The sequence below is a fragment of the Struthio camelus genome, chromosome 5 (assembly GCF_040807025.1).
Source record: "Struthio camelus isolate bStrCam1 chromosome 5, bStrCam1.hap1, whole genome shotgun sequence".
Taxonomy (NCBI): Eukaryota; Metazoa; Chordata; class Aves; order Struthioniformes; family Struthionidae; genus Struthio; species Struthio camelus.
The window spans coordinates 15,326,056-15,352,124 of NC_090946.1; the positions used below are offsets into that span (position 1 = coordinate 15,326,056).

The 26,069-nt window shown below is 41.3% G+C and overlaps 1 protein-coding gene across 8 annotated transcripts in view; it reads right to left on the bottom strand.

Moving 5' to 3' along the window:
• Nucleotides 1-26,069, bottom strand: part of LRP5 (LDL receptor related protein 5) — a 182,894-nt gene that overhangs the window by 123,839 nt on the left and 32,986 nt on the right. For 5 of the 8 annotated variants that reach the window (XM_009668307.2, XM_009668299.2, XM_068944612.1 and 2 more), the window contains one exon: nucleotides 15,649-16,045. The exons of 2 other annotated variants lie outside the window; for them this stretch is intronic. In XM_009668307.2, the coding sequence (XP_009666602.2) occupies nucleotides 15,649-16,045 (397 nt within the window). Of the gene's footprint in view, nucleotides 1-15,648; nucleotides 16,046-16,997; nucleotides 17,144-26,069 lie in introns of those variants that run through there. One more of the 8 variants, XM_009668316.2, reaches the window with a different exon arrangement.

A 26,069-nucleotide genomic window follows, 5' to 3' on the forward strand; every position in this document is an offset into this window, starting at 1 on the left:
ATGGAAAGAATGACACAAGCTGAGCTACAGCAGCACTAGTAAACTCTACTGACACAATAATACTACAGCGAGAGTGTATCAGAGGAGTCAGAATGTTAAAATAGGTCAGGATAGGGCTGAGAAACAAGCTCCCAAATCCTCAGGCATTCTAAGAAAGCGACATGCTCGCAAATCTAGTTAAGTGGCGTGGAAAAGCAGCCAACTTGAGAGAGCTTTTTACTACTAGTATCATAGCTAACCAAGCATCAGTGGCAAGGGAGAGGGGATGGGGGAAGAGGAAGAGGAGACAGCAAGAGAAGGGAAATTTACCCAGAAGCTTGAAATTCTCAGCCAAAAAGCTAAAGTTAAGTAACAATCCAACAAGACTACAACTTGTAAACTTGCAAATTAATAACCATTCAGGATATTTATTTAGTATAAATGGATACAGAAGTGCTCATTCATAGGTCAAGCATCACAAGATAAAAACTTCAGGGTAGGAGGAACAAACCTTTATGTGATTAGTTAGCAAGAGAAAGCCAAAAATGTCATATCTGCCTGTGAAATAACCCATGGATCGGCTAAAGAAATTTAGAGTCTTCTATCAAAACTACAGAAACGTGTTCATGCCCACAGGGCTCATCAGAGAAAGAGCCACACAATGGAGGAATTAAGTATTTTAAGAATGTTCAGTAATAGCCATTATATCTTTCCGTTTGCATCTTCAAAATGCCCCCAGGAAACAGGGACAATTCCTACATGAACAGCAGATACTTTGGGGGGGGGGGGGGGAACAGAAAAGAACATGACAATGAAAACAATGAAAAGCTGAAACAAAGTGGCTGATCAAAGAAAAAACAGGTTATAGCTGTAGTGTTTTATTGTCACAGTCTACACACTGCAACAGTTACATACTGCACTCTGTGAGGAAATGATTTAAATTAAAATGATATTAAGAATGTTTAAACAAGTTTAGAATATATAATTTAGAGTGAGAGAGACTGGAGTGATAGAACTAAGACATACGGGGGGGGGGAGTAACCTCTTAAAAATACGTCCTTTTTTTTTTTTTTTTAAATAGTGCTCAGAAGTTCAGATTTCTTTTTGTCCTCAGCAGAAACCAAGAACTTCAAAACAGTCTAGCCATCGCCAAGTGTTTCAGTGAGAGCTGATGTTTCTGGCTTGGTTTTTGTTAATGAAAACTAATCTTGTTTGCTGGTATCCCCTATGTTAATAACCCTTGGGTATCATTTTCATTTCATTTTTTAAAAAAACTAATTGGATATTTAGTCCAGACAGTATTTCAGGAACATTCACTAGAACATGCAAAGAATGTCAGTCCAGTATTATCTGTGCTATTAAAATGCTTTCAGTTTTGGAAGCCTGTTGAAAAGATGCATGTTCAACAGAAAGCCTTCTATGGGCACTTGGGGAGCGGGGTTTGTTTTTATTGTTTAGGGTTAATTACAGTTTTAAACTTCCTTGGGCTAGGGCATGCTGCAACCCCTATAAGGAGCTCAAAATATAACAACCGGTATCTTAGAACACATTAGATCAACTGTGTTTTGAGGACTGAGATTTGACATCACAGCCAGGAGTTTTCTATCCCACCTGAGCAGCAACAGGTCAATGAAAGCAGAGCAACACTAAGGTTATAAAATAAAAACCAAAACCTTGATTTCTGATGAGCTAATAAAAAAAGTAAGTAAAATTCACTGCTAAGCAACTATCACAAATCAATACTCTTAAAGAAAAACCACAGAACACTAGAGAAGCACAGAACAAAAAGCAGCTACAGAACAATCTTTCAGCTTATTTCATTCAGTTCTCTGGGGACACTTAAGTGCCATTTACTATGTTCCCTTACTGGGATTTACCCTTTACCTCCAGACTTTTGTTTTTATTATTAACTCTTGAGAGAGAGCAAGACAGAGATTAACCTCTAATAATTATTTCACAACAATTGCACCAATTCTGTCCCTAGGGTGAATCAGACTTTGCTACACCAAACAGATAGCAGCAGCAAAGCAGACCAAAAGCCAAAGCTTCATCAGGGAAAAGACATAAACACGTGCTTCTTTCTGATAACACAACCACTAACAGACCATCGAGTCCATAATCCAGTACCCGAAAGTTTACTAGACTCAGTGGAGTTTGTAAAATTCAGTTACTCATCTATTAAGAGTAGTAAGCACAGTAGCTCCAAACTTCACTACCAAGCTTTCTAGTTAGAAGACAATTAGATAAATGCAGCCCAACCACAGTCAGCAAGCCACTGGATTTTGCCATATACTTGATTATCCCATTGAATCAGGGCTTAAATGGTGCTTCAGTAACATCAGAAGAAGGGAGCTGAAAGCCACCTCGTGAAATAAACAGATTTTGAAGATGGTAAATTGCACTCCCGTGGCCTTACTTTTGCCTGTTTAACTCATTTCAAATTTCCAGGTGCAGAAGCAAAAACAGGATGAAGACTGTATTTCCCCTCAGTTTTAAAGCTGCAGGTCATTTCTTATTTCCTGGCACTTTATCCCTCTTGTCACCATTTTTGACAAGAGTAGAAATCACAGCCATGCCCTCAAAGAATAGACAATCAGCAATCTGAGCTGGAAGCTATCATTCCGGGGGGGGGGGGGGGCGCACTGCCCAAACATTGTTTCCACCTCCCCAAACATAGTATGATTGCCAAATCTTATATAATCTGCTTACACAAAAAGGGCCAGGTTGCACAGATGATGGAAATCAGCACAGGCTTCTCCAATTTCAACAAAGTTCTCCAACTTACACAAGCCTAGGGCATAAAACAGGAGTTTACAGGAAATTGCCATGCAGTTTAGATTCCTGCACATTTAAAACTTACTTCCCTCATCCCATCATTTAAGTTACAAAAAGAAAACAAAAGAAAAAAAGGAGTAGGAAAACCCAAGAATGAGGAGTTGCAGAATTGACAACAGTGATCAGAAATATCAGCAACAGCTAAACTCAACTGCTAAATGACATAGTGCTGATCATGAAAAGAAGGCTATCCTTACATAGCATTAAATTGCAAGTTACTTGCTCAAGCTATCTCGTGTTTTACAAGCACTGAACTTTGCAACCTGGACGTTCTTTACAAAATACATGGCATCAAAAGATCTTCCTACTCCAGACCAAGAATATATACCCTATATATAACCCTAACTCACATTCAAAGACATACGTAAAACAAAAAAAAACATACATCCCAGGAACCACCTCTCCTCTATGGCTTTCCTGCAGTAGTTCTTTCATTTTCACAGATCAGTTGTTTTAATCAAAAAAAAAATCTCTAGTATAACATTTGGAGACTGAGAAGGAAGAGGAAACATAGTTGCTTATCAACCTGGTCACATCCTATTGCCATGACATGCTTTCAAAGAGAGATCACCTCTTTCCCTGCTCACCCATACAGAAAGGAGTAAGGTGCCCTACTGATTTCTCAGCGATAAACAAGCATACATTCAATATAGCTTCAACAGCCCGTTAAAACGCCAGGTTACATGTCACAGTGTAAAGCTGAAGGATTCTTAGAGAGAGGGTGCAAACAATCTCAGAACCCTCAAGAAAACGTCCAAATTCATTAAGCTAGAGAAGGAGGTCAGCAGTAAGGAGATACTTGCTGCAGTGATTAGTGGAATTAAGAACAGAATTCTCAACTTGGAACGCAATTGGACTGCAAATCCCTCTGGTACTTTAAGAAACTGCACTGGTAGAGTTTCCGGGGAAAAAAAAGGGAGAGTCACATATGCTTTGTATGTTAGGGTAAAGCACTTTTCCCCTCAAAAAAAAGTCTAGCCCATTTGCATTCAAAAAGCTCCACCAAAACCAGAAAAATAGCCTTAAGGAGCTAAAATGAGTCCTCCTACTCCTTTTAAACAGCTCTCTCAGTCAGTAGATAAGGTACAAGAAACACATGCAATATCACATATTCTTCTCTGATATAGCTGAGAAGAGATGAAGAAATATAATATTTAAAGAAACGATCCCATATTGACAGCACTTTGCAAGCATCATACCACCATTCCAGGGCAGTCTAGGAAATCACAAAAAATATCCAGGGAAAGGACCTTGGGAGGTCATGAGCCCTACCCTAGAAAAGCCCATTTTCACAGAATCGCTGAGGCTGGAAGGGACCTCTAGTCTAGTCCAATTCCACCTGCTCAAAGCACATTAAACCAGAGCAGACTGCCCAGGACTCTGTCTAGTCAGGTTCTGAATACCTCCAACAACGGAGATATCTCTGCAACCTCTCTGGGCAACCTGTTCCAGTGTCTTACTACCCCTTCAGTGAAAAAACAGGGTTTTAATGTTTAACTAGCCCTGAATTTCAGGAACTAAAGTTCAGGAACTTCCTGAATTTTAACTTGTGCCTATTGCCTCTTGTCCTTTCACAGGATACCACTGAAAAGAGCAGTAAAATCCCCCATGCCTTCTCCAGGCTAATCTACTCCAAATCGCTCAGCCTCTCCTTACATGAGAGATGCTCCAGTCCCTTAATCATCTTTGTGGCTCTCACAAAGGTCACTCATTCCAACAGGTCCATGTCTCTCTCTTACTAGAGAGCCCAACACTGGACATGCTCCAGACGTACTCTCACTAGCACCGAGTAAAGGGGGAGAATCACCTCCCTCGACCTGCTGGGGATGTTCGTCCCTAACGCAGCCCAGTCTTCTCTGCCGCAAAGGTACACTGCTGTCTCAGACTCAGTTTATGGGGTATCAGAACCCCCAGGTTCCTTCTCTGTGAAGCTGCTTTCCAGGCAGTCAGCTCACAGCCTGTCCTGGTGCATGGGGCTGCTCCTCCCCAGATGCAACACTTTTAAGAATTTTGCACAGGCAAAAGCTGAGGTCCCATATTCTGGCACTTTATGCAAGGCCACACAGTGAGAAAAGCTTTAGAATCAGGCTTATAAATGAAGAGGAATCTGGATCCCAGTCCAGTGCTCAAATAACTACAAGACAGCTTTTTATAAATAAAAAAAATATATTAATGGGAAAAAAAGAACACAAGCCGGTTAAACAAGTTTTTCTGACCAATAGGGATCTTGGATTCAGCACCTACCACGAATACCATATGTGCAGATGACAAAAAAGAGCCTTCAAAACTGTTGCTGTAGAAGAAAAAAGCTGATCTATTTTTTATTTCTTTTCCATACGCAGAACTGGTAATCCTATCAAACTACTGTGTGCAAGACAGCATAATAACCAAAGAGCTTTTTCTCCCTTGTGTATAATTTAGATGGACAGCTTTTTCAGAAGACAAATCATCTAGGCAGACCTTAGCCAGAACATCTCCAATGCTATCATAACCTTGCAGTTGCACAACCCAAGTGATCCCACTTACCCCTCTGAGGACATTCTGTAATCAGGAAACCACTATGGACTACAAAAATTAAGCCTGGAAGCAATTTCAAAAAGTCGTTTAGTCTCCTACATCTATAATGTTGCAGAATCTCCTCCTACCTTCGTGCACGTTCCCCTCTGAAAGGCAACAATACACAATACAAGCCTGCAGATGCTTACACCAGCACAGGTGAATAAAGGTTCTTCTTTCCAAGCAGGGACTGTTTAATTTGGGTAAACAGCAGCAATTCCCACCCCAGGCTTCAGGGAAAGCTCAGCTGTTGGGTATCAGCTACTAACCCACTGTTTACAATGCAACCTGCTACAGCAACCTGAAGCTAGTGCTGCTTCACCCATTAAATGCCATCTCTGCAGTGGGAAGGGCAACTTCCGAGAAGCGTGAGCAAGAATCATCTCCAGCTAATCCCTTCCTGCTTAGAAGTCAGAATGCCAGGAGTATGAGCATGCATCAGTGGAACTGGGCCATGGAACACTGGAGAAACTGCAGATAAAAGGTCTTTTAGGCTGTGGTTCATTGATAAGTTATCTTTGGGAGTAATTCTGACTTCAGCTACTCCTGCCTCCACTTCACCGTTGTCCTCTCAGGAAACCACGTTTCAACTAGGCTGACACCAGAGTTAGCAAAGCAGCATTACAAAATAAAGCAGGAAACTGATTTCCTTAAAGCAGCAGCTTATAAAGGTTTTCAAAGGCAACAAACCTTTTTAAACCTGATAGTTCCTTGAACTCGTTCACAATGCAAGACAGAAACTTTGTGCTGCCATAATTGAAGAAAAAGGGAAGAAAAAAAGTGAGCAAAGAGGCAAGAATTCTTTATCCTCAGGGAAAGGCAAAAGCTACAGCTCACACACTGTCTGGGCAGCAATGGCAGGTGATAAAATGAACCAGGATGCTTTGCAGCTATGCTAGTAGCTGCAGGCCCCCAGCTGGGAGACCCTGACCTAAGAGAGCACATATCACATAGCCAAAAAAAAAAAAAAATTACTGAGTCTTTGGGGGGGGGGGGGGGGTGGAGGTCCAGTTGCTAATCTGCCAAACAAATACACGGTCACAGCATTTTACTAACCCAAAGTCAAAAAGAAAAACTGCAATAGAGTTGGAAACTGGGACGGTATCTTTTAAGATTAAATTCAGTATTCAACTTACTGTCCATCAGCATCCTCAGCTCCTTTTTTTCCTTAAAAGGAATCTTTCCTTTTAAGAAAGGGAAAAATAGTCCAGATCTCACAACATTCAACTCATTTTAAGATACTGCAGCACTTCAGAAGTCGGAGGAGATGCACATAGTAGAAGGTGCAAAATAAACTGTTAAGCTCCGTCCCCATCAGCTTGCAGAGGTACCTCCCTCCCTCTGCTAATTACAAATGACTACTCAGTGATGACTTAGTCACTTAAGTCATCATGATTTTAAAAAACCAACTATTTAAGCATGCATTCAACAGGTTGTGTGGAAAATTTCTTACTTCAGTTTAAACTACTGCTTCTTTTTACATTAAAAAAAAAAAAAACACCACCATACTTTGAGTTAAACCAAAGCCACCCATCCATGATCGGCACAACAGCACGAGTCCATCCAAACCAACACATCATGTATGCCATCATTTCTACGTTAATTCTCAATTGTTCCAGTTATACACTGCACCCATCAAGACCTTCTAAACATCACAGAGAAATCCAGCTTCCACCACCTCTTTGATCCTAGAGCCAATGACAAAACCAAAGCTACTTTTCTGACCTCACACAAGAATCACAAAGCAGTACACATTGGCATTGAGACAACTGAAGCCATCCCATCCTTGCATTATTCAACCTCCTTCTGTTTGCCTAAAAATGAGGTAGAAATTAAAAAAAAGATAAGAATTCCAAACTACTTCCAAACTTTAGGAAGTTTGCTCCCAAACTACTTAAGAAGGCTAAATGCAAAGGCAAAGAAGCAGGCAAAGAAGCCTCAGTCAACAGGACTCAACTCCTTCGTTAACAAACAAGGGATCACAGAGCTCATACTGAAAGAGAGTGCTAAATGGAGGAGGCACTTTTATGGGGTTATTGAAGAAGTCTACAGACTTCCACTTCTTCCCTAAGCAACTTCAGCTGGAAAAAACACCACTTCTTTCTACCCCTTCTGAACAGGCAGCTCTGCTCCCAAATGAGGCAAAATGGTCTTTGAATAATTATGCCCTTCAGTCATATCTATGAGCAGGAAGGGGCAAGAAGGAACAAAGGAGAACGATGAAACATTTACAGAGAGGCTGTCACCATCAAGGGCATCCATCTGATAACTAGAGTAAAACACTTCCCACAAGAACTTCAAGTTTCTCATGCATGAGGCTATTTGCAGCTATTTGGCCATACAACGTATCAAAAGCTTTCCAACTACCAGAAATTACAGCCATACCAAGAGACTGGATATGACTCGTAACCAATTTTATGGTTGAGTACTTTTCTTACATTATAAGAACAGAACTGTGCTACTCATACATTCATCCCCATTACAGTGTTTCAAACAATTAACCAAAAGCTTCAAAATAATTGTAGACTTCCAGTTAATTACTTAGACACGTAGGATATAAATTAAGCTCTGCCTTTCTAGGGAGAAGTAATCAAGAGTTTCACTCAAAATAAGGTCATCTTCTGCATTTTAAAAAAGTAGCCACAAATAAAAGATGCTCAAAAGTATAATCTTTACCCATACCATATTTAATTTTTTTCCTCACCAATATTTTTAATAGTCACAAGTTTGTATCGGTATTCTCCCTCCTCTCAATGGTTTCAAAAGAAATAAGATCAGACTGATGATACACTGCTGAAATACATTTCACCATACAAAACAATTTAAACCACAATATTCAAAGCCTCACTCCAGTACAGCATATATAAACATAAGCTTTGGCATACAGAGGATCCCAATGATTTCAGAACAGGAAAGCCAACATGCTTAAACTTAATCACACAACATAGTGTTGTGTGGGACCAAGATCTTAGTGAATCAGTGCTAAACACCAACAGGGCTCTACTTAAGTGCAGCTGTAAACACAGTTGTGAATTATATAAGAACAGCAACAGGTCTGGTTCATGGTGTTATTGTGACACCGAGGAAGCACTGGATTAACAGCTAGGTACATCTGAGGCCTCTCATTTCAGACTCTCAACTAAGAGCTTTCTAGTCTTGACAGTTATCCCTTCTGAATATATTTTTATACCCCACACTTGCCATACCTAGTCATCCAATCCTTTTCTTCAATGGCAAAATATACCTTATTAGTCAAGGGCAGTCATTGCTTAATGATTTTAGCAATGTATCATAAGCAACCTGAAGAAGTTAGACTAAACCAGGGAACACAAATACTTCCTTAACACTGTTAAGAACCTGACTAGACTTGTTTTAACCTCTAAACTATTGATCATTCTGCAATATGCCACAGCTGATAATTAAGAGCTTTATCCTTTGTACCTAATAATTTTTTAATTGCTGTTTTCTAATCTGCTTCCTTCTCATTTCCTCCCTTGAAAGCCTCTGTCATTCCAAAAAGAGAAGATTGGTACATAAATCAGGTTAGCTACTGTGCTACCCTACTGGTACTCCTATTGTCCCACAGAACAATACCATGGCATGAAAGATGTTTTAAGAACTAAAATAAGAGAGAAAATATAGACAGATGTAACTAGGTTTGCAGCTTTCCTCTGCAACTCCTTCAGCCAATCAAACCATTTTAAAGGTCCTTGCTCTCCTCCTTCACAAACACGTCACTCATTTCTACAAAGCGCACCAGATGAGCTCGCCGGCTCAGGTATGCCAATTCAGCAATCCCAGTAACTACAGCAAGCCAACACTGCTGCTATGCAGTGTTGCAAAAAAGGTAAGATCTTTTGTGCAGTTATGCACAAAAGATAAACAAGAGAACACTTTTTTAGATTTTTCTTCTTTCTTCTTTTTTTTTTTTTAAATCATTTCACAGAGCGCTGAAGCACAAAAGAGCTGAGTCAGACAACAGAAGGGGCAGAAACTTCTTAAGCAGTAGTCTCTGCTGAATGAACCATAACACAGAAAATACAGCCTGAACTTGAATAGCAAGCTTGCTCCATGTAACGTTGCCACAGCCATCACACAGCTAGGAACTACTTCAAGATTTTTATTAATCAAAGTAGAGGTTTCCGAAAAACTATAGGCTTTAATGTCAACTAATTCACCTTAGTTGAAATGGTGTCCCAAATTTACCTTTGTTAGCGCTCAGCAGTGAACACCAGATCTGCGGTTGCGTTACAGCTTCTCAAAATCAGAGCCACGTAGGTCAAAGGCAGCAGGCTTCATGTTTTAGACTCAGAGGTCCTCGATTTATCATCCCTTGCCAACACATTCTAGGCTGTTCAGACCTAAGATCTTCCCTAAGTAACTGAAAATTAACTCACTTGCTTTGGCTATGCATTCATACGTTCTTTTAAATTTTTTCTTTTGAGGAAACTAAAGTTTGCTTGCCTGAACACATAGTAAAGACTTGTTACTGAAATGCTTTCTTGCTTCTTCACACAACAGTCATAATATTTTGATTCTTTTCACTTGGCCACACAAAATCTGAGCTTTCTTTAGCCTTGAGTAAAAATCTTTACGTACTCTAACCTGAGTTTTGTTAGAAGCTGCTGTCCCCAAGACACAGAAATACTTAAACAGAAACTGCAAATTCAAACTTAATAAAAACCAAACTGCTGAATCTCCCACCAGCTGTTCACCTAGCAATAACGTAAGAGTATATCAATTCTGATGTTTTTCAGAATAGCATCAAGAACTTAGCCACACAGCTTCTATTAAAATAAACTCAGCTTCACATACAAACCACATCAGGTCTGGGATCTGGATGCTCAGATCAAATTGCCAATAAACCTGCAGAAAAATGTTTTGTACTGTCCACTTAGCTTATCCTCAATTTCAAGGAAACAAAACAAGTGGTGTATCGTGTTTTCAGCTTCCCTTGATTCCAAGAACAGGTAGTGGATCCCACAAGAAGGCTTTGAGGCGTGTGGAAAAGAATGCCATGTTACGTATTAAGCAGCTGCCTGTTATTATGATACTGACTATGGGCACTAGGAAATCCTGTACAATTAATGATTTTCACTAGCCCTTTGAAAAATATATCTTAACCGTTGTCTATAGAGACCTACAGATGGTCTGAAACAGTCTCTCATAGTCTGCCTTAAAAGAAAGAAGTTTTAGAAACGCTCAGAAGAATAATGGTTTCTGGTGGGGAAAAGGGGGACACAACACGCCAAGTTATAACTACTTTCTTTTGAGTTATAACTATACTCCAATTATTACTGCTGCTTCATTCTGTCTTTCTAAGACTACCTTTTCCAGGTAAGTGGCCCTTTACAGAGATGTCATATTAACTTTCAGAGTATTCAGACATTCTAAAATCCATTGCCACAACACAGAAGCCCTTAGATGACCATTAGATTTACAGGAGCAAGGTGGGTTGAGTGCGGAAAGGATGAAGTTCACTTTAAAAATGTCATTGTGCCAAAAACTTCCAAGCTACTATTCAGCAAGCCTGCCAAAACATCCAAAAATCATGCTTTGAATTTCAGCCTGAAATCTCAGAAAAATAGGCTTGGGAAGAAACCTCTCAAGTCAGCCAGTCCATCTCCCACGCCCTAAGGCTTGGTCAATTACACCTACAGCATTCCTGACAGATGATCAAATAACTTGTTCTTAAAGACCTTTAGCAATGGAGACTCCCTAAGTCCACAGCAGACAAGATTGGAAAGTACTAAGCTTGAAAAACCCCAAAAACACTAAAGGGGATTTAGGCTAGCCTTTGAATGGTAAGTCTACTTAAAGCTCTGGAAAAGACTAGGGAGGTCATGGAGTATCTATCACTAAAGGCTATTAAGAAAAGCTTCACTGATCGTCATTCAAGAACATGGTGCATTTCAATCCTTCTGTTCATCCCCATCCCTTCAGTCATCTCCACTTCTGTATATTAAACAGCATGGAACTGTTCAACTTTTCTTAAGAGTCCACATTTTCAGGATCACTGTACACTCAAATTTTTCCTCTAGTCTCTCAAAGTAGTGCATGTCTTGAAGAAAGGCACGTAAAACGGAATAAACCTTTTTATCACGTAAGTGCCACACTGAGCGTAACATTCTACTGCAAACACCAGAACACAAAGGGGAGTTCTCCATCCATCTCTGCAAAACAGCCTTACTAAAGCCAAGAGAGATGAGAACGTGCTGCCTATCTGTACAAGGTCGCGTTATTTTGTCATTAGAAGGAAATCAGAATTGCTTGTCACACTATTCTTGACAAATCCATGTTGCCTACTAGTATCAGCTAAGCATTTACAAACTGCTTATTTGTGCCATTTTTCTTCTGGGGACTGAAGTTGACTGGTCTATACTTAAATTTTTAAGTTTTCTTCCTCTTTTTCTAAGATTCCACCATTTCTCCAGAAGAAAGTAGTAAAAGGCCCAAATTGTGCCCAGTGGAAACTCTTCCACACTGAAGGCAAACGTCTAGCAACTTTAACACTGCACCAAACAGTTTTAAGAATCCTAGGCTACATTTGATCAGATTCCATGATCTGAAAAGACCCACAAACTTACTGAGGTGCTCTAATCTATTCTCTTCTATTTTAGCACAAGTTCTTAGTCTTTTGCCACTGGTTGTGTAATCAGATGGCTAATGCAGTTACTAAGTTAACAAAGACAAAAGTAAAGGTACTAAACAGTTCTTTCCTTCTTAGTATAATCCACTTTTGTTTCCCTGCAAATAACAGAAAGCAAGGAGTAACTGGTTTTAGGGGAGCTCACACCCGGAGCATGCTGTGCCCGAAACAAAAGTAGTGACCCACTACCCCATAGATAGCACCTACAAAATATTTCAGAACGACCACATGAAATGAAGCAGCTGTAAAATTACATTAAATTTGAATGTTTTATTCCACAGACACATATATGCAATGTGTGATGTCTTGATTTATTAAGTCCATTACATTAGACCAACTGGCATAGTTTATTTGGGCAAACCTATGTTTAATTCAACAGGACCCTTGTGCAATTACTGAATACTGGATTTGCCACTTTACTCAGAACAGCAGCTCTATAGAGGTTGATTTTAACGGACCATAGGGGGATGAATTTTTAATTAATTTTAATTATGAAGTATTCGTGTTTCTTCATAATTCATTTCCACAGAACCACTTAAGGCTTATTTATGTTACTGTGTTGCACTGAATTAACACATACAAATTAAAAGGGTTAAACATTAAAAACGTCTGCCACAAGTTAAAACCAACAGTTAAAGGGGTTTCATACAAAGCTGCTGCTACCACTGGAAAAAAGCCCTTACAGACTGTAATCTCTCAAGCTTAGTGCAAAAACAGCTAATGCTGAGGAGAGCAGCACTGGCAATCCAACGAATTTACCTGAGCAAAAGCCAAAAGATTCACCGTTCCTTTCTCATCTCAAGCAGTTATGTCAACCAAAAACAAAGTCTTGGAGTGACAGGCTCATATACAGACATGTAAAGTTTTGGCAAATAAATCCTGTTCCTTAAATTAGCTCATTCCATACTTTCCCTGGAGGAATAAGAGCAAGGTACTTGGAAGTAGAGAAGTCCTCCATGAAAGAAGGAAAAGGTTACCACAGGCCTATGGAAAGGTAAAAGCAAGATATGCTAAATAACACATAACAGGCAGGAACACAGGGTAACTTCTTTGTGTGCCAGACTTCTTCACTTAACTTTTGAACACAGTTCTTAAAAAGCAATACTGAACAGTTGAGTTGAACACAATACAACTCCCAGGCAGCAGGAAGCAAGCCTGGAACAATGTTTTCTATTGTTACACTACTGGATATTGTATGTGTTTAAGAACTAGCACACATCTGCTCTGCAAGAGTATTTGTACTGTTGCATAGAACTGCCTTCCAAACTCATACAAAATAAACCATGCCTGTATCCCACCTTCTTCCAAATGCAGACAAGGATTAGATTCGCAGAAGTACTACAACTTCACCAGCAGTACTGATTTAAAGAAAACCTCTCCATTTCATCTGTATCAACACCACTTTCTCTCCTAGTTGTTCTCATCTGCTGTGGGTGGGTTTTGTTCTTTTTTTTTTTTTTTTTTTTTTTTAAATTTAACACTTCCTCTAGTAGAGGAGCAATATGCTTCCAGAAATTCCCAGTTAATCCCTGCCATTAATTTCTGAATCCAGGTCTTCAAGTCAGGCAAGTCAAAAAGTGCAAATGTGACATGAAATGAATAGGCATCACCAACATGTAAGCTACCCTAAAAAAAATTGCTCAAAAGCTAAGGAGCTGCATCCACTTAAGAGATGCTGACTTGATATTAGTGTTTAATGGAAAGTACCATCTCACTATCTCTGATCTACCTCATTAAAAAAAAAAAAAGCAAAAAACAAAAAAATCCAAAAAACCAACAACAATATAACAATATGTTCCCTCTTTAAATTAATACTACTGAACCTTAGATCTAGAGTTAACACTCACTGTCAGTTAATTCTGCATAGATTACGTTAACCTTTTTCTGTAAGGATTCAAACAGACTTCCTGCTATTTTTACTTAAAGTACTTGCAAACAGCAATTTGCTATAGATGGAATTTTGCCGATTTCAGGTTTTAAAGTTTTTTTTAAATCCATACTGTGATGTGAACTTCCTATCTCCTGATGTTCCATAAACTGAATTCCTTCCTATTCCTTTCATCTAAAGGCATCTGAAGCAACAGTGGAGCCAGGATTTAGAAGATAAGGTCCCTTTGGAAAAGTCATTTGGTCCAACCCAGTCGCTCCCCTCTCCTTGATTATTACTAGACCCCCCTACAGTTATTTGGGGAACACAAGCAGCTCTGGCACTTGGTGCATCAATAAAACTAAGGGCATTGTTTCTTAGGGTACAGTTTTAATTAGTATTTGTGTCCTTTAGATATTAATTATATATGTACTCATAACTCCTCCAGCCCATTTGGAAAGACATACACAGGAACCACTGCGAAAATAACCTGATAAAGCTCTGGTTTATAGCACAGTAGTTGCTGAAACAGCAATCTCAAGTTATCCTTCCTATTTTGTTGCTCATTGTCAGTTTTCACTTCTTACACAGGTGAAGAAGGTGATTTCTCAAGAGATTGCCTGTCTCCCAGTACGCAGTCATTTCCATTTTACTAAAATGCAGTAAAATGATTTTATGTTTGTGGTTTATCCTAAGCCATTGTTTTTGCTCAAATCCCTTTGCAAAGAGCTTAGAGTCCACAAAAATGTCAGCTGATGCCAGATTTCCTTAAAGGTGGTGGTGGGTTCACCTACCTACACATACCACACACCAGAAGAAGATGAAGTGATCCCTCAGAAAGAGTTGTCAGGTTGGCAGCAGACTAGCGGCAAGTCACCTCACTTGTGTGCATAATACTGCTTCTCTTTTCCCCTTATCCGTGGTCCATCTTGGTCTATAGTACGATCTCCTTGGAGGTAAGAGGCCCCGTCTTGCCACATACCCTTGCAGGGCTAGCGCAAGAAACCTTCAGTCATCACTGCAACGAATACTGGGCCCCAACTGAACAGCATTAGTACTATTTATGCACAGGGACAGTAAAATAGCACGTGCAGGGGTGGGGATATTGAGGAAGGCAGCAGGAACGAGACAAAGATACAAGCATTTCCAAGAGTATTACAAGCACCTAGCTGGCTATAACACCACATCTTTCCTGCTCTCTTTTTACTTCTTAACCTAGTCACCTCAAACCATTAAGAGCGCATGATTTCACCTGACTTCATTCATCTGCCAGCACAAGCGTAATTATTTCAAAATCACCACTTAAAAACATCCTAGTTTTGTTTACCAGAACATAGCAAGTGAGAATCCCTGTTTTGACTCGTGCAGATTTACATACCTTGTTGACTAGACACATTAAAATACACATCACATTTAAAATGAAAGTTAACTTTATCACACAAGATAAGTGAGGGAATAATAATAAAAGTGCTTGGAAAATTAACTACCTTTCAGAAGTGCAGTGGAATAAGTTAGGCAATCACACTGACTATTTGACTTGGCATCTAAGAACAGCTGTATTTTTCTTTTTGGCTCTATGTCCAGACTGTCATTTCTTGCCACAAAATATTTAAGTTTAAACATATGTTCAGCTACAGATCTTGAGAAAAATACCTTGGGAAAATGTAAACTGAAACAAAAGGCTGTTTCTTTTACAGAACTAAAAACCCGACATAAATCACCACGGTATCCATTTAAGCATTTAAGTCAAATTAATATTTACCCATGAGCAGGATCCAACGCTATTGCCCTGGGCTGATCAAGATCTTGCCAGAAGAGGACTTTTCTAGATGTTCCATTGAGATTAGCTACTTCTATTCTATTGGTTTCTGAATCCGTCCAGTAAAGCTTTTTCCCAATCCAATCACATGCCAGGCCATCCGGGGAAACCAGACCAGAAATGATGACATTCTGTACCACATTCCCAGTTTGGTTAATGTAAGTTTGCTTGATGGCTTCTTCACTCACATCTGTCCAGAAAACGATGCCTTGTGAATACTGGAAGTCAACCGCAGCAGCATCCTCTAAACCACTGACCACCACAGTGGACTCCAGCTTCGTTCCTCCAGCATCCACTAGTCGAACATCCCGACGGTTGGCAAAAAGCAGAAAGGGAGATGCTACAGAAGGGAAAAGGAAACCATATTAATATTATTGGCATCTACAGATGCTAAAGTAATGACTATAAATACAACAGAGGAGGATTTCTTTTCCTAGGTCAGTAGGGCAGGCAGTTAAGGAAGAACATGAAAGTTTCACATGACAGCAAAATGCATACTACCCATAACTTCTTGCTTCCACATGTCAGGCAAAGGCGTGAAAGAAAACACAGAGGAAAGAGCAGGCCCAAATCTGTATCTATGACAGGGCCTTCCAAATAGTTCAGTCTTCAGGACGATGTCTTTCAAAAGTTTAGGCCAAACTCATTTAAAAACTCCTTTTTGCATATCAGCAAGTGGGCTGAGGCAAACGAGCATTTACATAGGGACTAAGAGAGGCAAGGTATTTCCTGTGTTAATGTTGGCACCATGTCTGTTTAAAAAAAAACAACTCCTCCTCTTTGGCTATGTACTCTCAGCCTCCAGTTAAACTGTGAACGCCCCAAACCACGTGTACAGGTATCGTCTGTCAATCCAGAAACCTGGGTTTAGTCTTCATAGTTTGAAAGCTATCACCAAGTTGAACAGAAGTAGCAATGACATGTGGAAGGCAAGTTCTGATATCTTTTGCAGCAGGCTGCAAAGTTAACAATGCTAGTTAAAACACGCTTCAAGGTGTTTCAACGCTGCTATAAAGTGCCCTCATAGAAGGGAAACACTGCGATAGAGGACCTATCTTTTTTAACCCTGACATCACAATGAGAAAGGAAGAGTTTGAAGCAAGACAATGATATAGTTTGTGGAAGTTTATGGGCAACTGCTGTTAGCTATGAGAGACAACAAGAGCAAAAGTAGAAAGACTCTTGCTGTTTGAAGTGCTAAGTGGGTGGTGGATGCCAGCACCAGAGAAGTTGGAGTCTTACTACTGAATGAAAGGGAATAGGTAAGGATAAGCTTCAAAAGGGGAACTAACCTGTGACTGCTGCAACAAGGAAAGGAAGTTTAAACACGCATCAAAACTACAGTCTTAGAGATACTCCACCAGTATCTGCAAGATTTTTTTCTCTCTTAGGTGTCAGGTCCAGTTGAACAACGTCATCACCTGGGGGGACGATGCTGGCACTCACAAGGCAAAAGGAAGGAAGTAAAGAGTGAGATTCATCATAAGAGGCAGGGAAATTAACCTATTTGAGTTTGACCTGACAGCAAGACCAACAGAAGCAGTAGAAATGCTGGTAGAGATTTTAACATAGGCAAGATGAGGTCTGGTGTGACAGATAAGTTGTTTGCCATTATCCTGAAAGATAACCCTGTGCCAGCAATTGAGGCTGTTCCTCCCTCCACATTCAGAGGGAGAGGCAGCTGAGAAGGTCAGAGTCCTGCAGCCCCTCACACTCTTCCCCACACAGACTGTAAGATCCTTTGAAGGACACACTGCATTATTGCGGGGGGGGGGGGGGGGGGGGGGAGAGAGAAGAGGGAGAAGAGTTATTCAAACAGACAGAGGCTCAATTAAGCCCAGCGACTTCTTCCAGAAGAGGACATGAAGTAGTTATGCTACAGAACGTTCTATTCTGACATACCAATCAGACTGATGACCAAATTAACCACATCTCTCCTAGAAGTGGAATCTTGCTTCTCCATCTGGCAGAAAACGAGAAAAATGCTTTTCTGCAGATATAGTTCAAAAGGCAACAGCTCAGTACAATGCCCCCACCATACTTGCCAAGCCCGCGAATACCATCAACAATTAATGAGAATAGCAGTATTTCAAAAAGGGCACTAGTTGCTAGAAGTAATGGAGTTTGCTCAGCTTTTCCTAAGAGTGCCACAGTATGGTAGGGATCTTATGTCATCTAATGAATGATGACATCTTATGTCATCTTATCTATTTTAATTTGCCCCAACTATTTGGCACATTGAACCCCACTACTCCCGCCTCCATTCTTCCAACTCAAGCAACAGCTGCTGGAGGTCTATGCCAATCAACTGCTGACTCCTAGCTTGATGGACAGTCACTCTGGTTGATGTTGCTGCTTCTCACATGCACTCAGCAGAGGTCCAAAAACTTGCCACTCAACTCAAGGAACAACACACAGAACAGAGCAGCAATGATAGATATGTCATTTCATCTTCTGTGGCTTCAAGCCTGTGATATAAATACCTTCAGTTTCAAATTCGTGTTACTGTATATAATATATGAAAGCTAGCTCTTGATATTGTCTTTCAGATTCAATTCCTTCTGCACTTTAAAAAGCAGATAGCATATACTAGCTTTGCATCGCAGGTCTGCTATGCTGGCAGCTTTGTCGCAGGCAATGCCTTTCTCATGAACTCTGCTCCAACTACACGCTCACTGGAGAATGCGTGCCATTGCATAGGCCAAAGTGAAGAACAGTTGTGACAAAAATTTATGCATTTATGTGCAGGTCAAGGAGCTCAGAATCTACAACTCAACTCCAGATGAACTTAAAACGTGCATAAAAAGTTAGCCCTTTTTATTACCCTTCTGCGTGGCCTTCCCCCTGGCCCAAGTCAGGAAAGAGATGGTTTTATTTTTCTTTTTGGAGGAAGTCTATACTGATGAAAGAAATAAGGAAAATTTAAATCAGCTGGTGGTTTTGGTGAGGCTCTTGGACTGCAAAGACGCAGACAATTGTTACTGTGAATGTTTCACTAAAAATGTAATATCTTTGTTTTCTACAGTATTTAACTCAAGAAAGTTTATACAGCTTGAGGAGAATTATTTCTTAGGAAATGAAGTCCCAGTAGCACTCCCATCTCATTTCCAAACTTGCCAAGTCTCCCTATCCTTCATCTTTAAAAACAATAGTAATAATATCATGAACGCTCAACAGGTTAGTTATTGAAAACAGAAGAAAAAACATCTAGAACGCAAAGTGCTTATTTTATTCTCTGCAACTTACTGGGTCCTCATAACCATATCTATTTTAAGTGGCACTGTACCAAACCATCCCAATGCTTCAAAAAAAATGATGTTAGAGAGCTCTGTTTAAGTCATATATTCTTTGGGGCAGAGAACTTTTCAGTTATACCTATTTGCTTCACCAAAGCAGTCCCATACCCAGACTAAGACGAAAGCCCTAAGAAAGTCCATGTATAAATTTTAAAAGATATTGTCCCAAAAACGTGTTTTGAGCAATACGCATAGAAGGATTTTCATCTAGACAATTCCACACTGAAGCCAATATTCATACTACTACAAAGGAAAAAGGAACTTGAAATATCAAGTCCAATCATCAGCAGAGGAATTCAGCAGCGTCTTAACTAAAGATCAGACATGAGCAATGTCTAATCCAATTAGTATCAATATTATCCCAGTTCCCCATCCCTTTCAAGAGATTTCTTCCCCACTGATGCACACAGTAGGGCAACAGCGTACAGGTAACATATTAACCACCGTGTTTCTCCGTCCCTTCTCTGCTCCAGAGTTGTCCTGATTGAAGTGCAGCTGCATTGTGCTGGCTATGAACACCCAGCAGGGAAAGGACACCAACCTACTTGCAATCGTGTTAAAATTTTACTGTGTTTATACACTGATGCAAACTGATTGATTATTGAAAATGGCCAGAGATCACTCCTTTTAAAAACAAATGAGTATTCAATTTCCTGTGGGGGTGAGGGGATGATTCGGCAGAACTCTGCTTTTGAAAACTATATTCATTTCTCTGCTCCTCTCCACCAGCCTATTTTATTCAGTCCATACTTCACAAAAATGGGTGCAGAGCCCTTTTAGAGCCTTGCTGGTATGAAAAAACAGCGATCAAAACAAGTAACTGGTTCTCAAGATTGATTCTTGCTTGGAATGCTGAAGAAACGCAAGCTCTCCTGACCTTACAAATAATGCAAAAGCCAGAGGAGCGATTAACTGCGCCGCGTCCATGGTCTTGCATTTAACAAGTTAGGTCAGAACTCGAAGGCAGGGACAATGTAACAGTTCACTAGAAGGCAAAGTTGGTTCTGTTAACACCGCAGCTTCAACTAAATACAACCTCCAAACAGTCCCCCAAAAAGTTTACAGAACTTCACAAATTTCCACCTTTCCCAGCTAATAAATAGCAAATCTGAAAGGTGAAACCCAGAAAGCAGATCCCTTTCTGGAAAGGGAAGGAGCATAACCTATACACAATATCAGTCTTCCAGAGCGCTAAGAGATTGGACCCCTTCTGACAGTCAAACATATCTGACTTCTCAGACTCTGACCAGACTGAAGGAAAAACAGTTTAGACTCCTGAACAATCCACTACACCACTGTTGCTAAGCAAACAACCCAGAAGTGGGGAAGGGGGTTGGGGGAGAAGGAGACCACCACTATTAAGCAGCCAACTAACACGACCTGTGTGAGTAATATCTCTACAGTCCTTGGCAATCTTGGCAGGCTTTAAGACATCCAGGGAAGAGAGAAATACGTGCCTTATACCTCATAGCTCAGGTTCCTGATATGCTGGTAACTACTATACGCTGTTTAGCTTCACAAGATCACTAAACTCAACAGTTTAGCAGTTGAGAGATATATTCATACTCCATTTGAGTATAAAACCCAACAGATTCTTTTAAGGCATAAAAATAAGAAAAACAGAAAGCTGTAAAAGCAACAAAACAAACAACACTGACCATAAATTTGATTTGCTGTGCCATCAACAAACCATCCCAGAGATTCAAGATCATCCCACTGATACATGGTGCAAACTTGTTTGTTTTTAATCCCACATGTATGTGGAATGGGAGGTTCATTTCCAAGAATGTGCAGACCAATCTCCTCTTGAATCATCCTGTCTTGCTAGTATGCCTCAATCCTGAACTGGACTTGAAGGTTCAGAGAACGCTTTATCCTTGGTGCATTTAAGTCTTTACTATACAACTCTTGATAAGGCAAAGTGGAAAGCCAGTTAATACCAGCTTCTGTTCTCATCACTGTCTCCTCCCTCTTCACCCCACAAACTCTGTCATGTTTATTATGCTGAATGAGTGAGACCAATGCATTTCTCCTTAGCTTACAGTCTGAGTGAAAGCAACAATTTGTAAACTCTATAACTACAGGCTGTATTCAAAACCCATCTACCTTAGGTCAGCACACTCTGCATCTCACTCCCAGCTCTTCTGAAACCTTTAACGTTTCTACAAGGGAGACCGGAGGAGAGAGAGAAACCCACCCTCTGCACGCACACACAAAACTAGCCACAACATTGATTACTGCTGACCTTCAAATGAGTTTTTCTGTTACACAAGGTGCAATATCCCTTCCTTAATAACTTATTTCATGGTTAGCAAGTTACAAGACTCTCAGAGCAACACTTGGTTCTATGCTCTATTTTGATCAGCGATGCCCCTGACAACTGCAAATTACTTGAAAAGGGAAAACGACTTCTATTTTGAAAAGGGAAAAGAATAAACAGTAACAGGATGAATGATGAACATTGAGGATAAACTGTTTATATGCAGCCTATTACCACCCAATTGAAAGGATAACATTTTAATGTAGTCCCTCCCCCCAAAAAAAGTTGTATTCTTTTTCAGTAAAATTAGAACAGTTCATATTTTTCCATAATAGGCAATATTTAAAACCTCTGTACATAGTTCCGAGTTCACAGTCCTTTGATAGAATACACACAAAAAGCCCCACTGAAAGCCCACAAATATCGTATCAAATGAACTGTAAACAGATAGCCTAAACTGTGGAATGTTACAGACTTCCTGTAGTAATTCTAAAATCTAATTTGGATCATGCAGTGCTTGATCAACAACACTTCATTCTTGAAAGTGGTATTATTTACATCTGGAAAAAAAAAAACCACACATTAATTTTCCAGTGGTTTTCCACTAATTGGAAAAAACATCCTCCACTTGATAATGGAGCTAACTACACAGAGCTATAAGGCAGGGTGGAAATACAGATCCTCATCATTTTAACTGGAGAAAAGACAACAGTCCTGATCAAACTGGTCAGGACTCAAGCATGGGTTCAATTTCCAGCTCTGCTCTAGATTTCCTGAAGGCTCCTGGGCAAATCTCCTGTGCCTTGTCTATGTTAGGAGGGTCTAACTACTATAGCTTCATTCTTCTACTTGCATCAGGAAAGCCTTCTTGTGCAGACATAACATAGCACTGAAGCATTTTTACACCTTACAGATAATTCATTAGACTGGCCACTATAAGCAGTATCAGTGTTAACACATCCACATCAGCTCCCTTACCACCATCTCCATCACATTCCTAGGTGATGGAGACAAGCATATATGTTAAATGCGCAGAGGCTTAGACACCCATGCACTTCACTTCATACATAAAGTGGCAGCATGAATCTTTGCTCTCCTCTGCTTTCCATCCATCTCTATTAAGAAAATAAGCTCTTATGAAGTATGGGGAATCTACAGCCATCTGCTATTTGCTTCTGAATTCAGTCATTCACTTTCATTTTCATTTTAATTTCACCAATCCCAGCTACAGCATTTAAAGTTTATAAAGTGCTTTGTGGACATCCATTAGCCCTAGCAGAAGCAACATGGGACAAACAAACCAGGCCCTGGTTCTCATGGGAGACTTCAACCACCCTGACATCTGCTGGGAAGACAGCACAGCTAGGCACAAAGAGTCCAGGAAGTTCCTGCAGAGCACTGATGATAACTTTTTGACATAGATGGTGGAGAAGCCAACGAGAAGAGGTGTGCTGCTGCACCTTGTACTAACAAACAAAGAAGGTCTGGTTGGAGATGTGAAGGCTGGGGGGCAGCCTTGGCTGCAGTGACCAGGAGATGGTGGAGTTCAGGATCCTGCAAGGAGGAAGCAGGGCAATGAGTAGGATTGCAGCACTGGACTTCAGGAGAGCTTCTTGGAAGAATGCCATGGGATTGTTTCCTAGAAGGAAGAGGGGTCCAAGAGAGCTGGTTAATATTCAAGCATCACTTCCACTAAGCTCAAGATCGGTGCATCCCTCTGAGGAAGAAGTCGAGCAAAGCGGGCAGGAGACCTGCATGGATGAGCAAGGAACTGCTGGCAAAACTCCAGCAGAAGAAGGAAGTGTACAGAATGTGGGAAAGGGGACAGCCACTTGGGAGGAATACAGGGACGTTGTCAGAGCGTGCAGGGATGCGACAAGGAAGGCTAAGGCCCAGTTGGAATTAAATCTGGCAAGGGATGTCAAGGACAACAAGAAGGGCTGCTTCGAATACATCCATAGCAAAAGGAAGACTAGGGAAAAGGTGGGCCCGCTGCTGAATGGGGCGGGTGCCCTGGTGACGAAGGAGATGGAGAAGGCAGAGTTGCTGAATGCCTTCTTTGCTTCAGTCTTTTCTGCTAAGGCCAGTCCTGAGGAATTGCAGACCTTGGAGACAAGAGAGGAAGGCTGGAGAAAGGAAGACTCTCCCTTGGTGGAGGAGGATCGGGTTAGAGATCTTTTGTCCAAACTTGACATCCACAAATCCATGGGCCCCGATGGGATGCACCCACGAGTGCGGAGGGAGCTGGTGGATGTCTCCATCATCTTTGAAAGGTCCTGGAGATCAGGAGAGGTGCCTGAGGACTGAAGAAAGCCAATGTCACGCCAGTCTTCCAAAAGGGCAAGAAGGAGGAGCCAGGAAACTGCAGGCCTGTCAGCCTCACCTCCATCCCTGGAAAGGTGATGGAACAACTCCTCCTGGAGGTCATCACTAAGCATGTGGAGGACAAGAAGGTGATCAGGAGTAGTCAGCATGGATTCACCAAAGGGAAAATCATACTTGACCAATCTGATAGCCTTCTATGACGGAATGACTGGCTGGGTAGATGAGGGCAGAGCAGTGGATGTTGTCTCCCTGGACTTCAGCAAGGCTTTGGACACTGTCTCTGAGTTTACCTGGGAAGATGGGATGGGAAAGTGTGGGCTAGATGAGTGGACAAGTGAGGTGGATTGAGAACTGGCTGGATGGCCGAGCTCCGAGGGTTGTGGTCAGTAGTGCAGAGTCTAGTTGGAGGCCTGTGGCTAGCCTGTAGTTGGAGGCCTGTCAGTACTGGGTCCAGCCTTGTTCAAAGTATTCCTCGATGACCTGGAGGAAGGGACAGAGTGCACCCTCAGCAAGTTTGCTGATGATACTAAACTGGGGGGAGAGGCTGGCACACCAGAAGACTGTGCTGCCATGGAGAGGGACCTGGGCAGGCTGGAGAGCTGGGTGGAGAGGAACCTCCTGAAGTTCAACAAAGGCAAGTGCAGGGTCCTGCACCTCGGGAGGAAGAAGGCCAGGCAGCAGGACAGGCTGGGGGTTGACCTGCTGGCAAGCAGCTCTGCCGAGAAGGACCTGGGAGTGCTGGTGGGCAACAAGTGAAGCATGAGGCAGCAATGCGGCCTTGTGGCCAAGGAGGCCAATGGGATCCTGGGGTGCCTGAGGCAGAGTGTTGCCAGCAGGTGGAGGGAGGTGATGCTGCCCCTCTCCTCAGCCCTGGGGAGGCCTCCCCTGGAGTCCTGGGTGCAGTTGTGGGCTCCCCAGGACAAGAGAGACATGGCCACTACTGGAGAGAGTCCAGCTACAAAGGAGGGCTACAAAGAGGATGAGGGGACTGGAGCATCTCTCCTCTGCAGAAAGGCTGCGAGAGCTGGGCCTGTTGAGCCTGGAGAAGAGAAGACTGAGAGGCGATCTCATCAATGTGTGCAAGTATCTGAAGGGTGGTGGGGGGTGTTGAGAGGATGAGGCCAGTCTCTTCTCCGTGGTGCCCAGTGACAGGACAAGAGGCAACGGGCACAAACTGAAGGTCCATCTGAACCTGAAGAAAAACTTCTCGACTGTGAGGGTGACTGCGTGCTGGAACACGCTTGCCCAGGGAGGTTCTGGAGTCTCCTTCCCCGAAGATATTCAAAACTCACCTAGACACAATCCTGTGCAACGTGCTCTAGATGACCCTGCTTGAACAGGGGAGTTGGACTAAACCTACAGAGGTCCCTTCCAACCTTGGCCATTCTGTGAACAACTGAAAACGGTACTGTATGACCTTCAGAAACCGCATTTGCTATTAGTTTCAATAAATAGTTCTGAAAACCAGTTTGACACAGCTCGACTCATTTACAGATTAAGACTAAAATGATCAAAAAGTAATAATGATAGAGCATATGCTACCAGTGGCTGGTCAGCTGCAAAGCTGCAATAGTTCTAATAAGACAAGCTGAGCAATACACTTTTAAACAGTGATATTCCTACTTGTAGACATGCCTACATCTTGTCTGCTCCCCTTGAAAGCAGAGTAGAAAGCAAGCCATGAGAATACTGGATATGAGCATGATTTTTGCAGTGATATTCTTGAAAGCACCGAAAGTGCAGAACATGCACAAATCCTATGTATAGCACAGAAGAAAAGCCTTGCTTAACAATTCTTAAAGCAGTTAACTAGGCTAAAGGTCATGGAAAGGTTTAGCTGCTCTTTTAACAAAAGTGACCAAGGATCATGGGAGCCTGGATCACAACATAGCATGAAGACCTCATTTTAATAAGCATAGAAGCTAAAATTGCTATCCAAAAATATTAGTACGTGCAACAACTTATATTTTAAATATTATATCAATTCTTCACAGGACGATGACATACGGGACCTCTGTGGTTAAGCCATCTGTACTGCTGAAGAGAGAGAATAGCATACAATTCTTGCAGCAGTCGATGTCCCAAACCACACAAACATTCATTACCATAGAACAAAAACAAATCCCCCCACATGCACACAAGTTGGTAAAAACAACCATGTCAAAACTTTTGCACCCAAGGGTGTACAGTCTGGCAGAAACTCTAAGACGGGATATGGAGTAAGCATGCCATAGCTTTCTATACTTTAAAAATGGCTGCTGCTCAGAAATAGAGCAGATAGGTAGGATCCTACCACCTCTAAATTCATCAGAGCAACCAGTTCTACAGCACAAAGTGATCCATCATCTTTTCCAACTCCTGAGCTTTAGAAACATAAGGAGACTAGACCTTTGACACTCAGCATAGGGCTCTACCAAACATTTAGGGAAATTATTTATTCCCCATGCTGTCCCCTCTTTGGGTGTTATCCCCATTTTTCATGG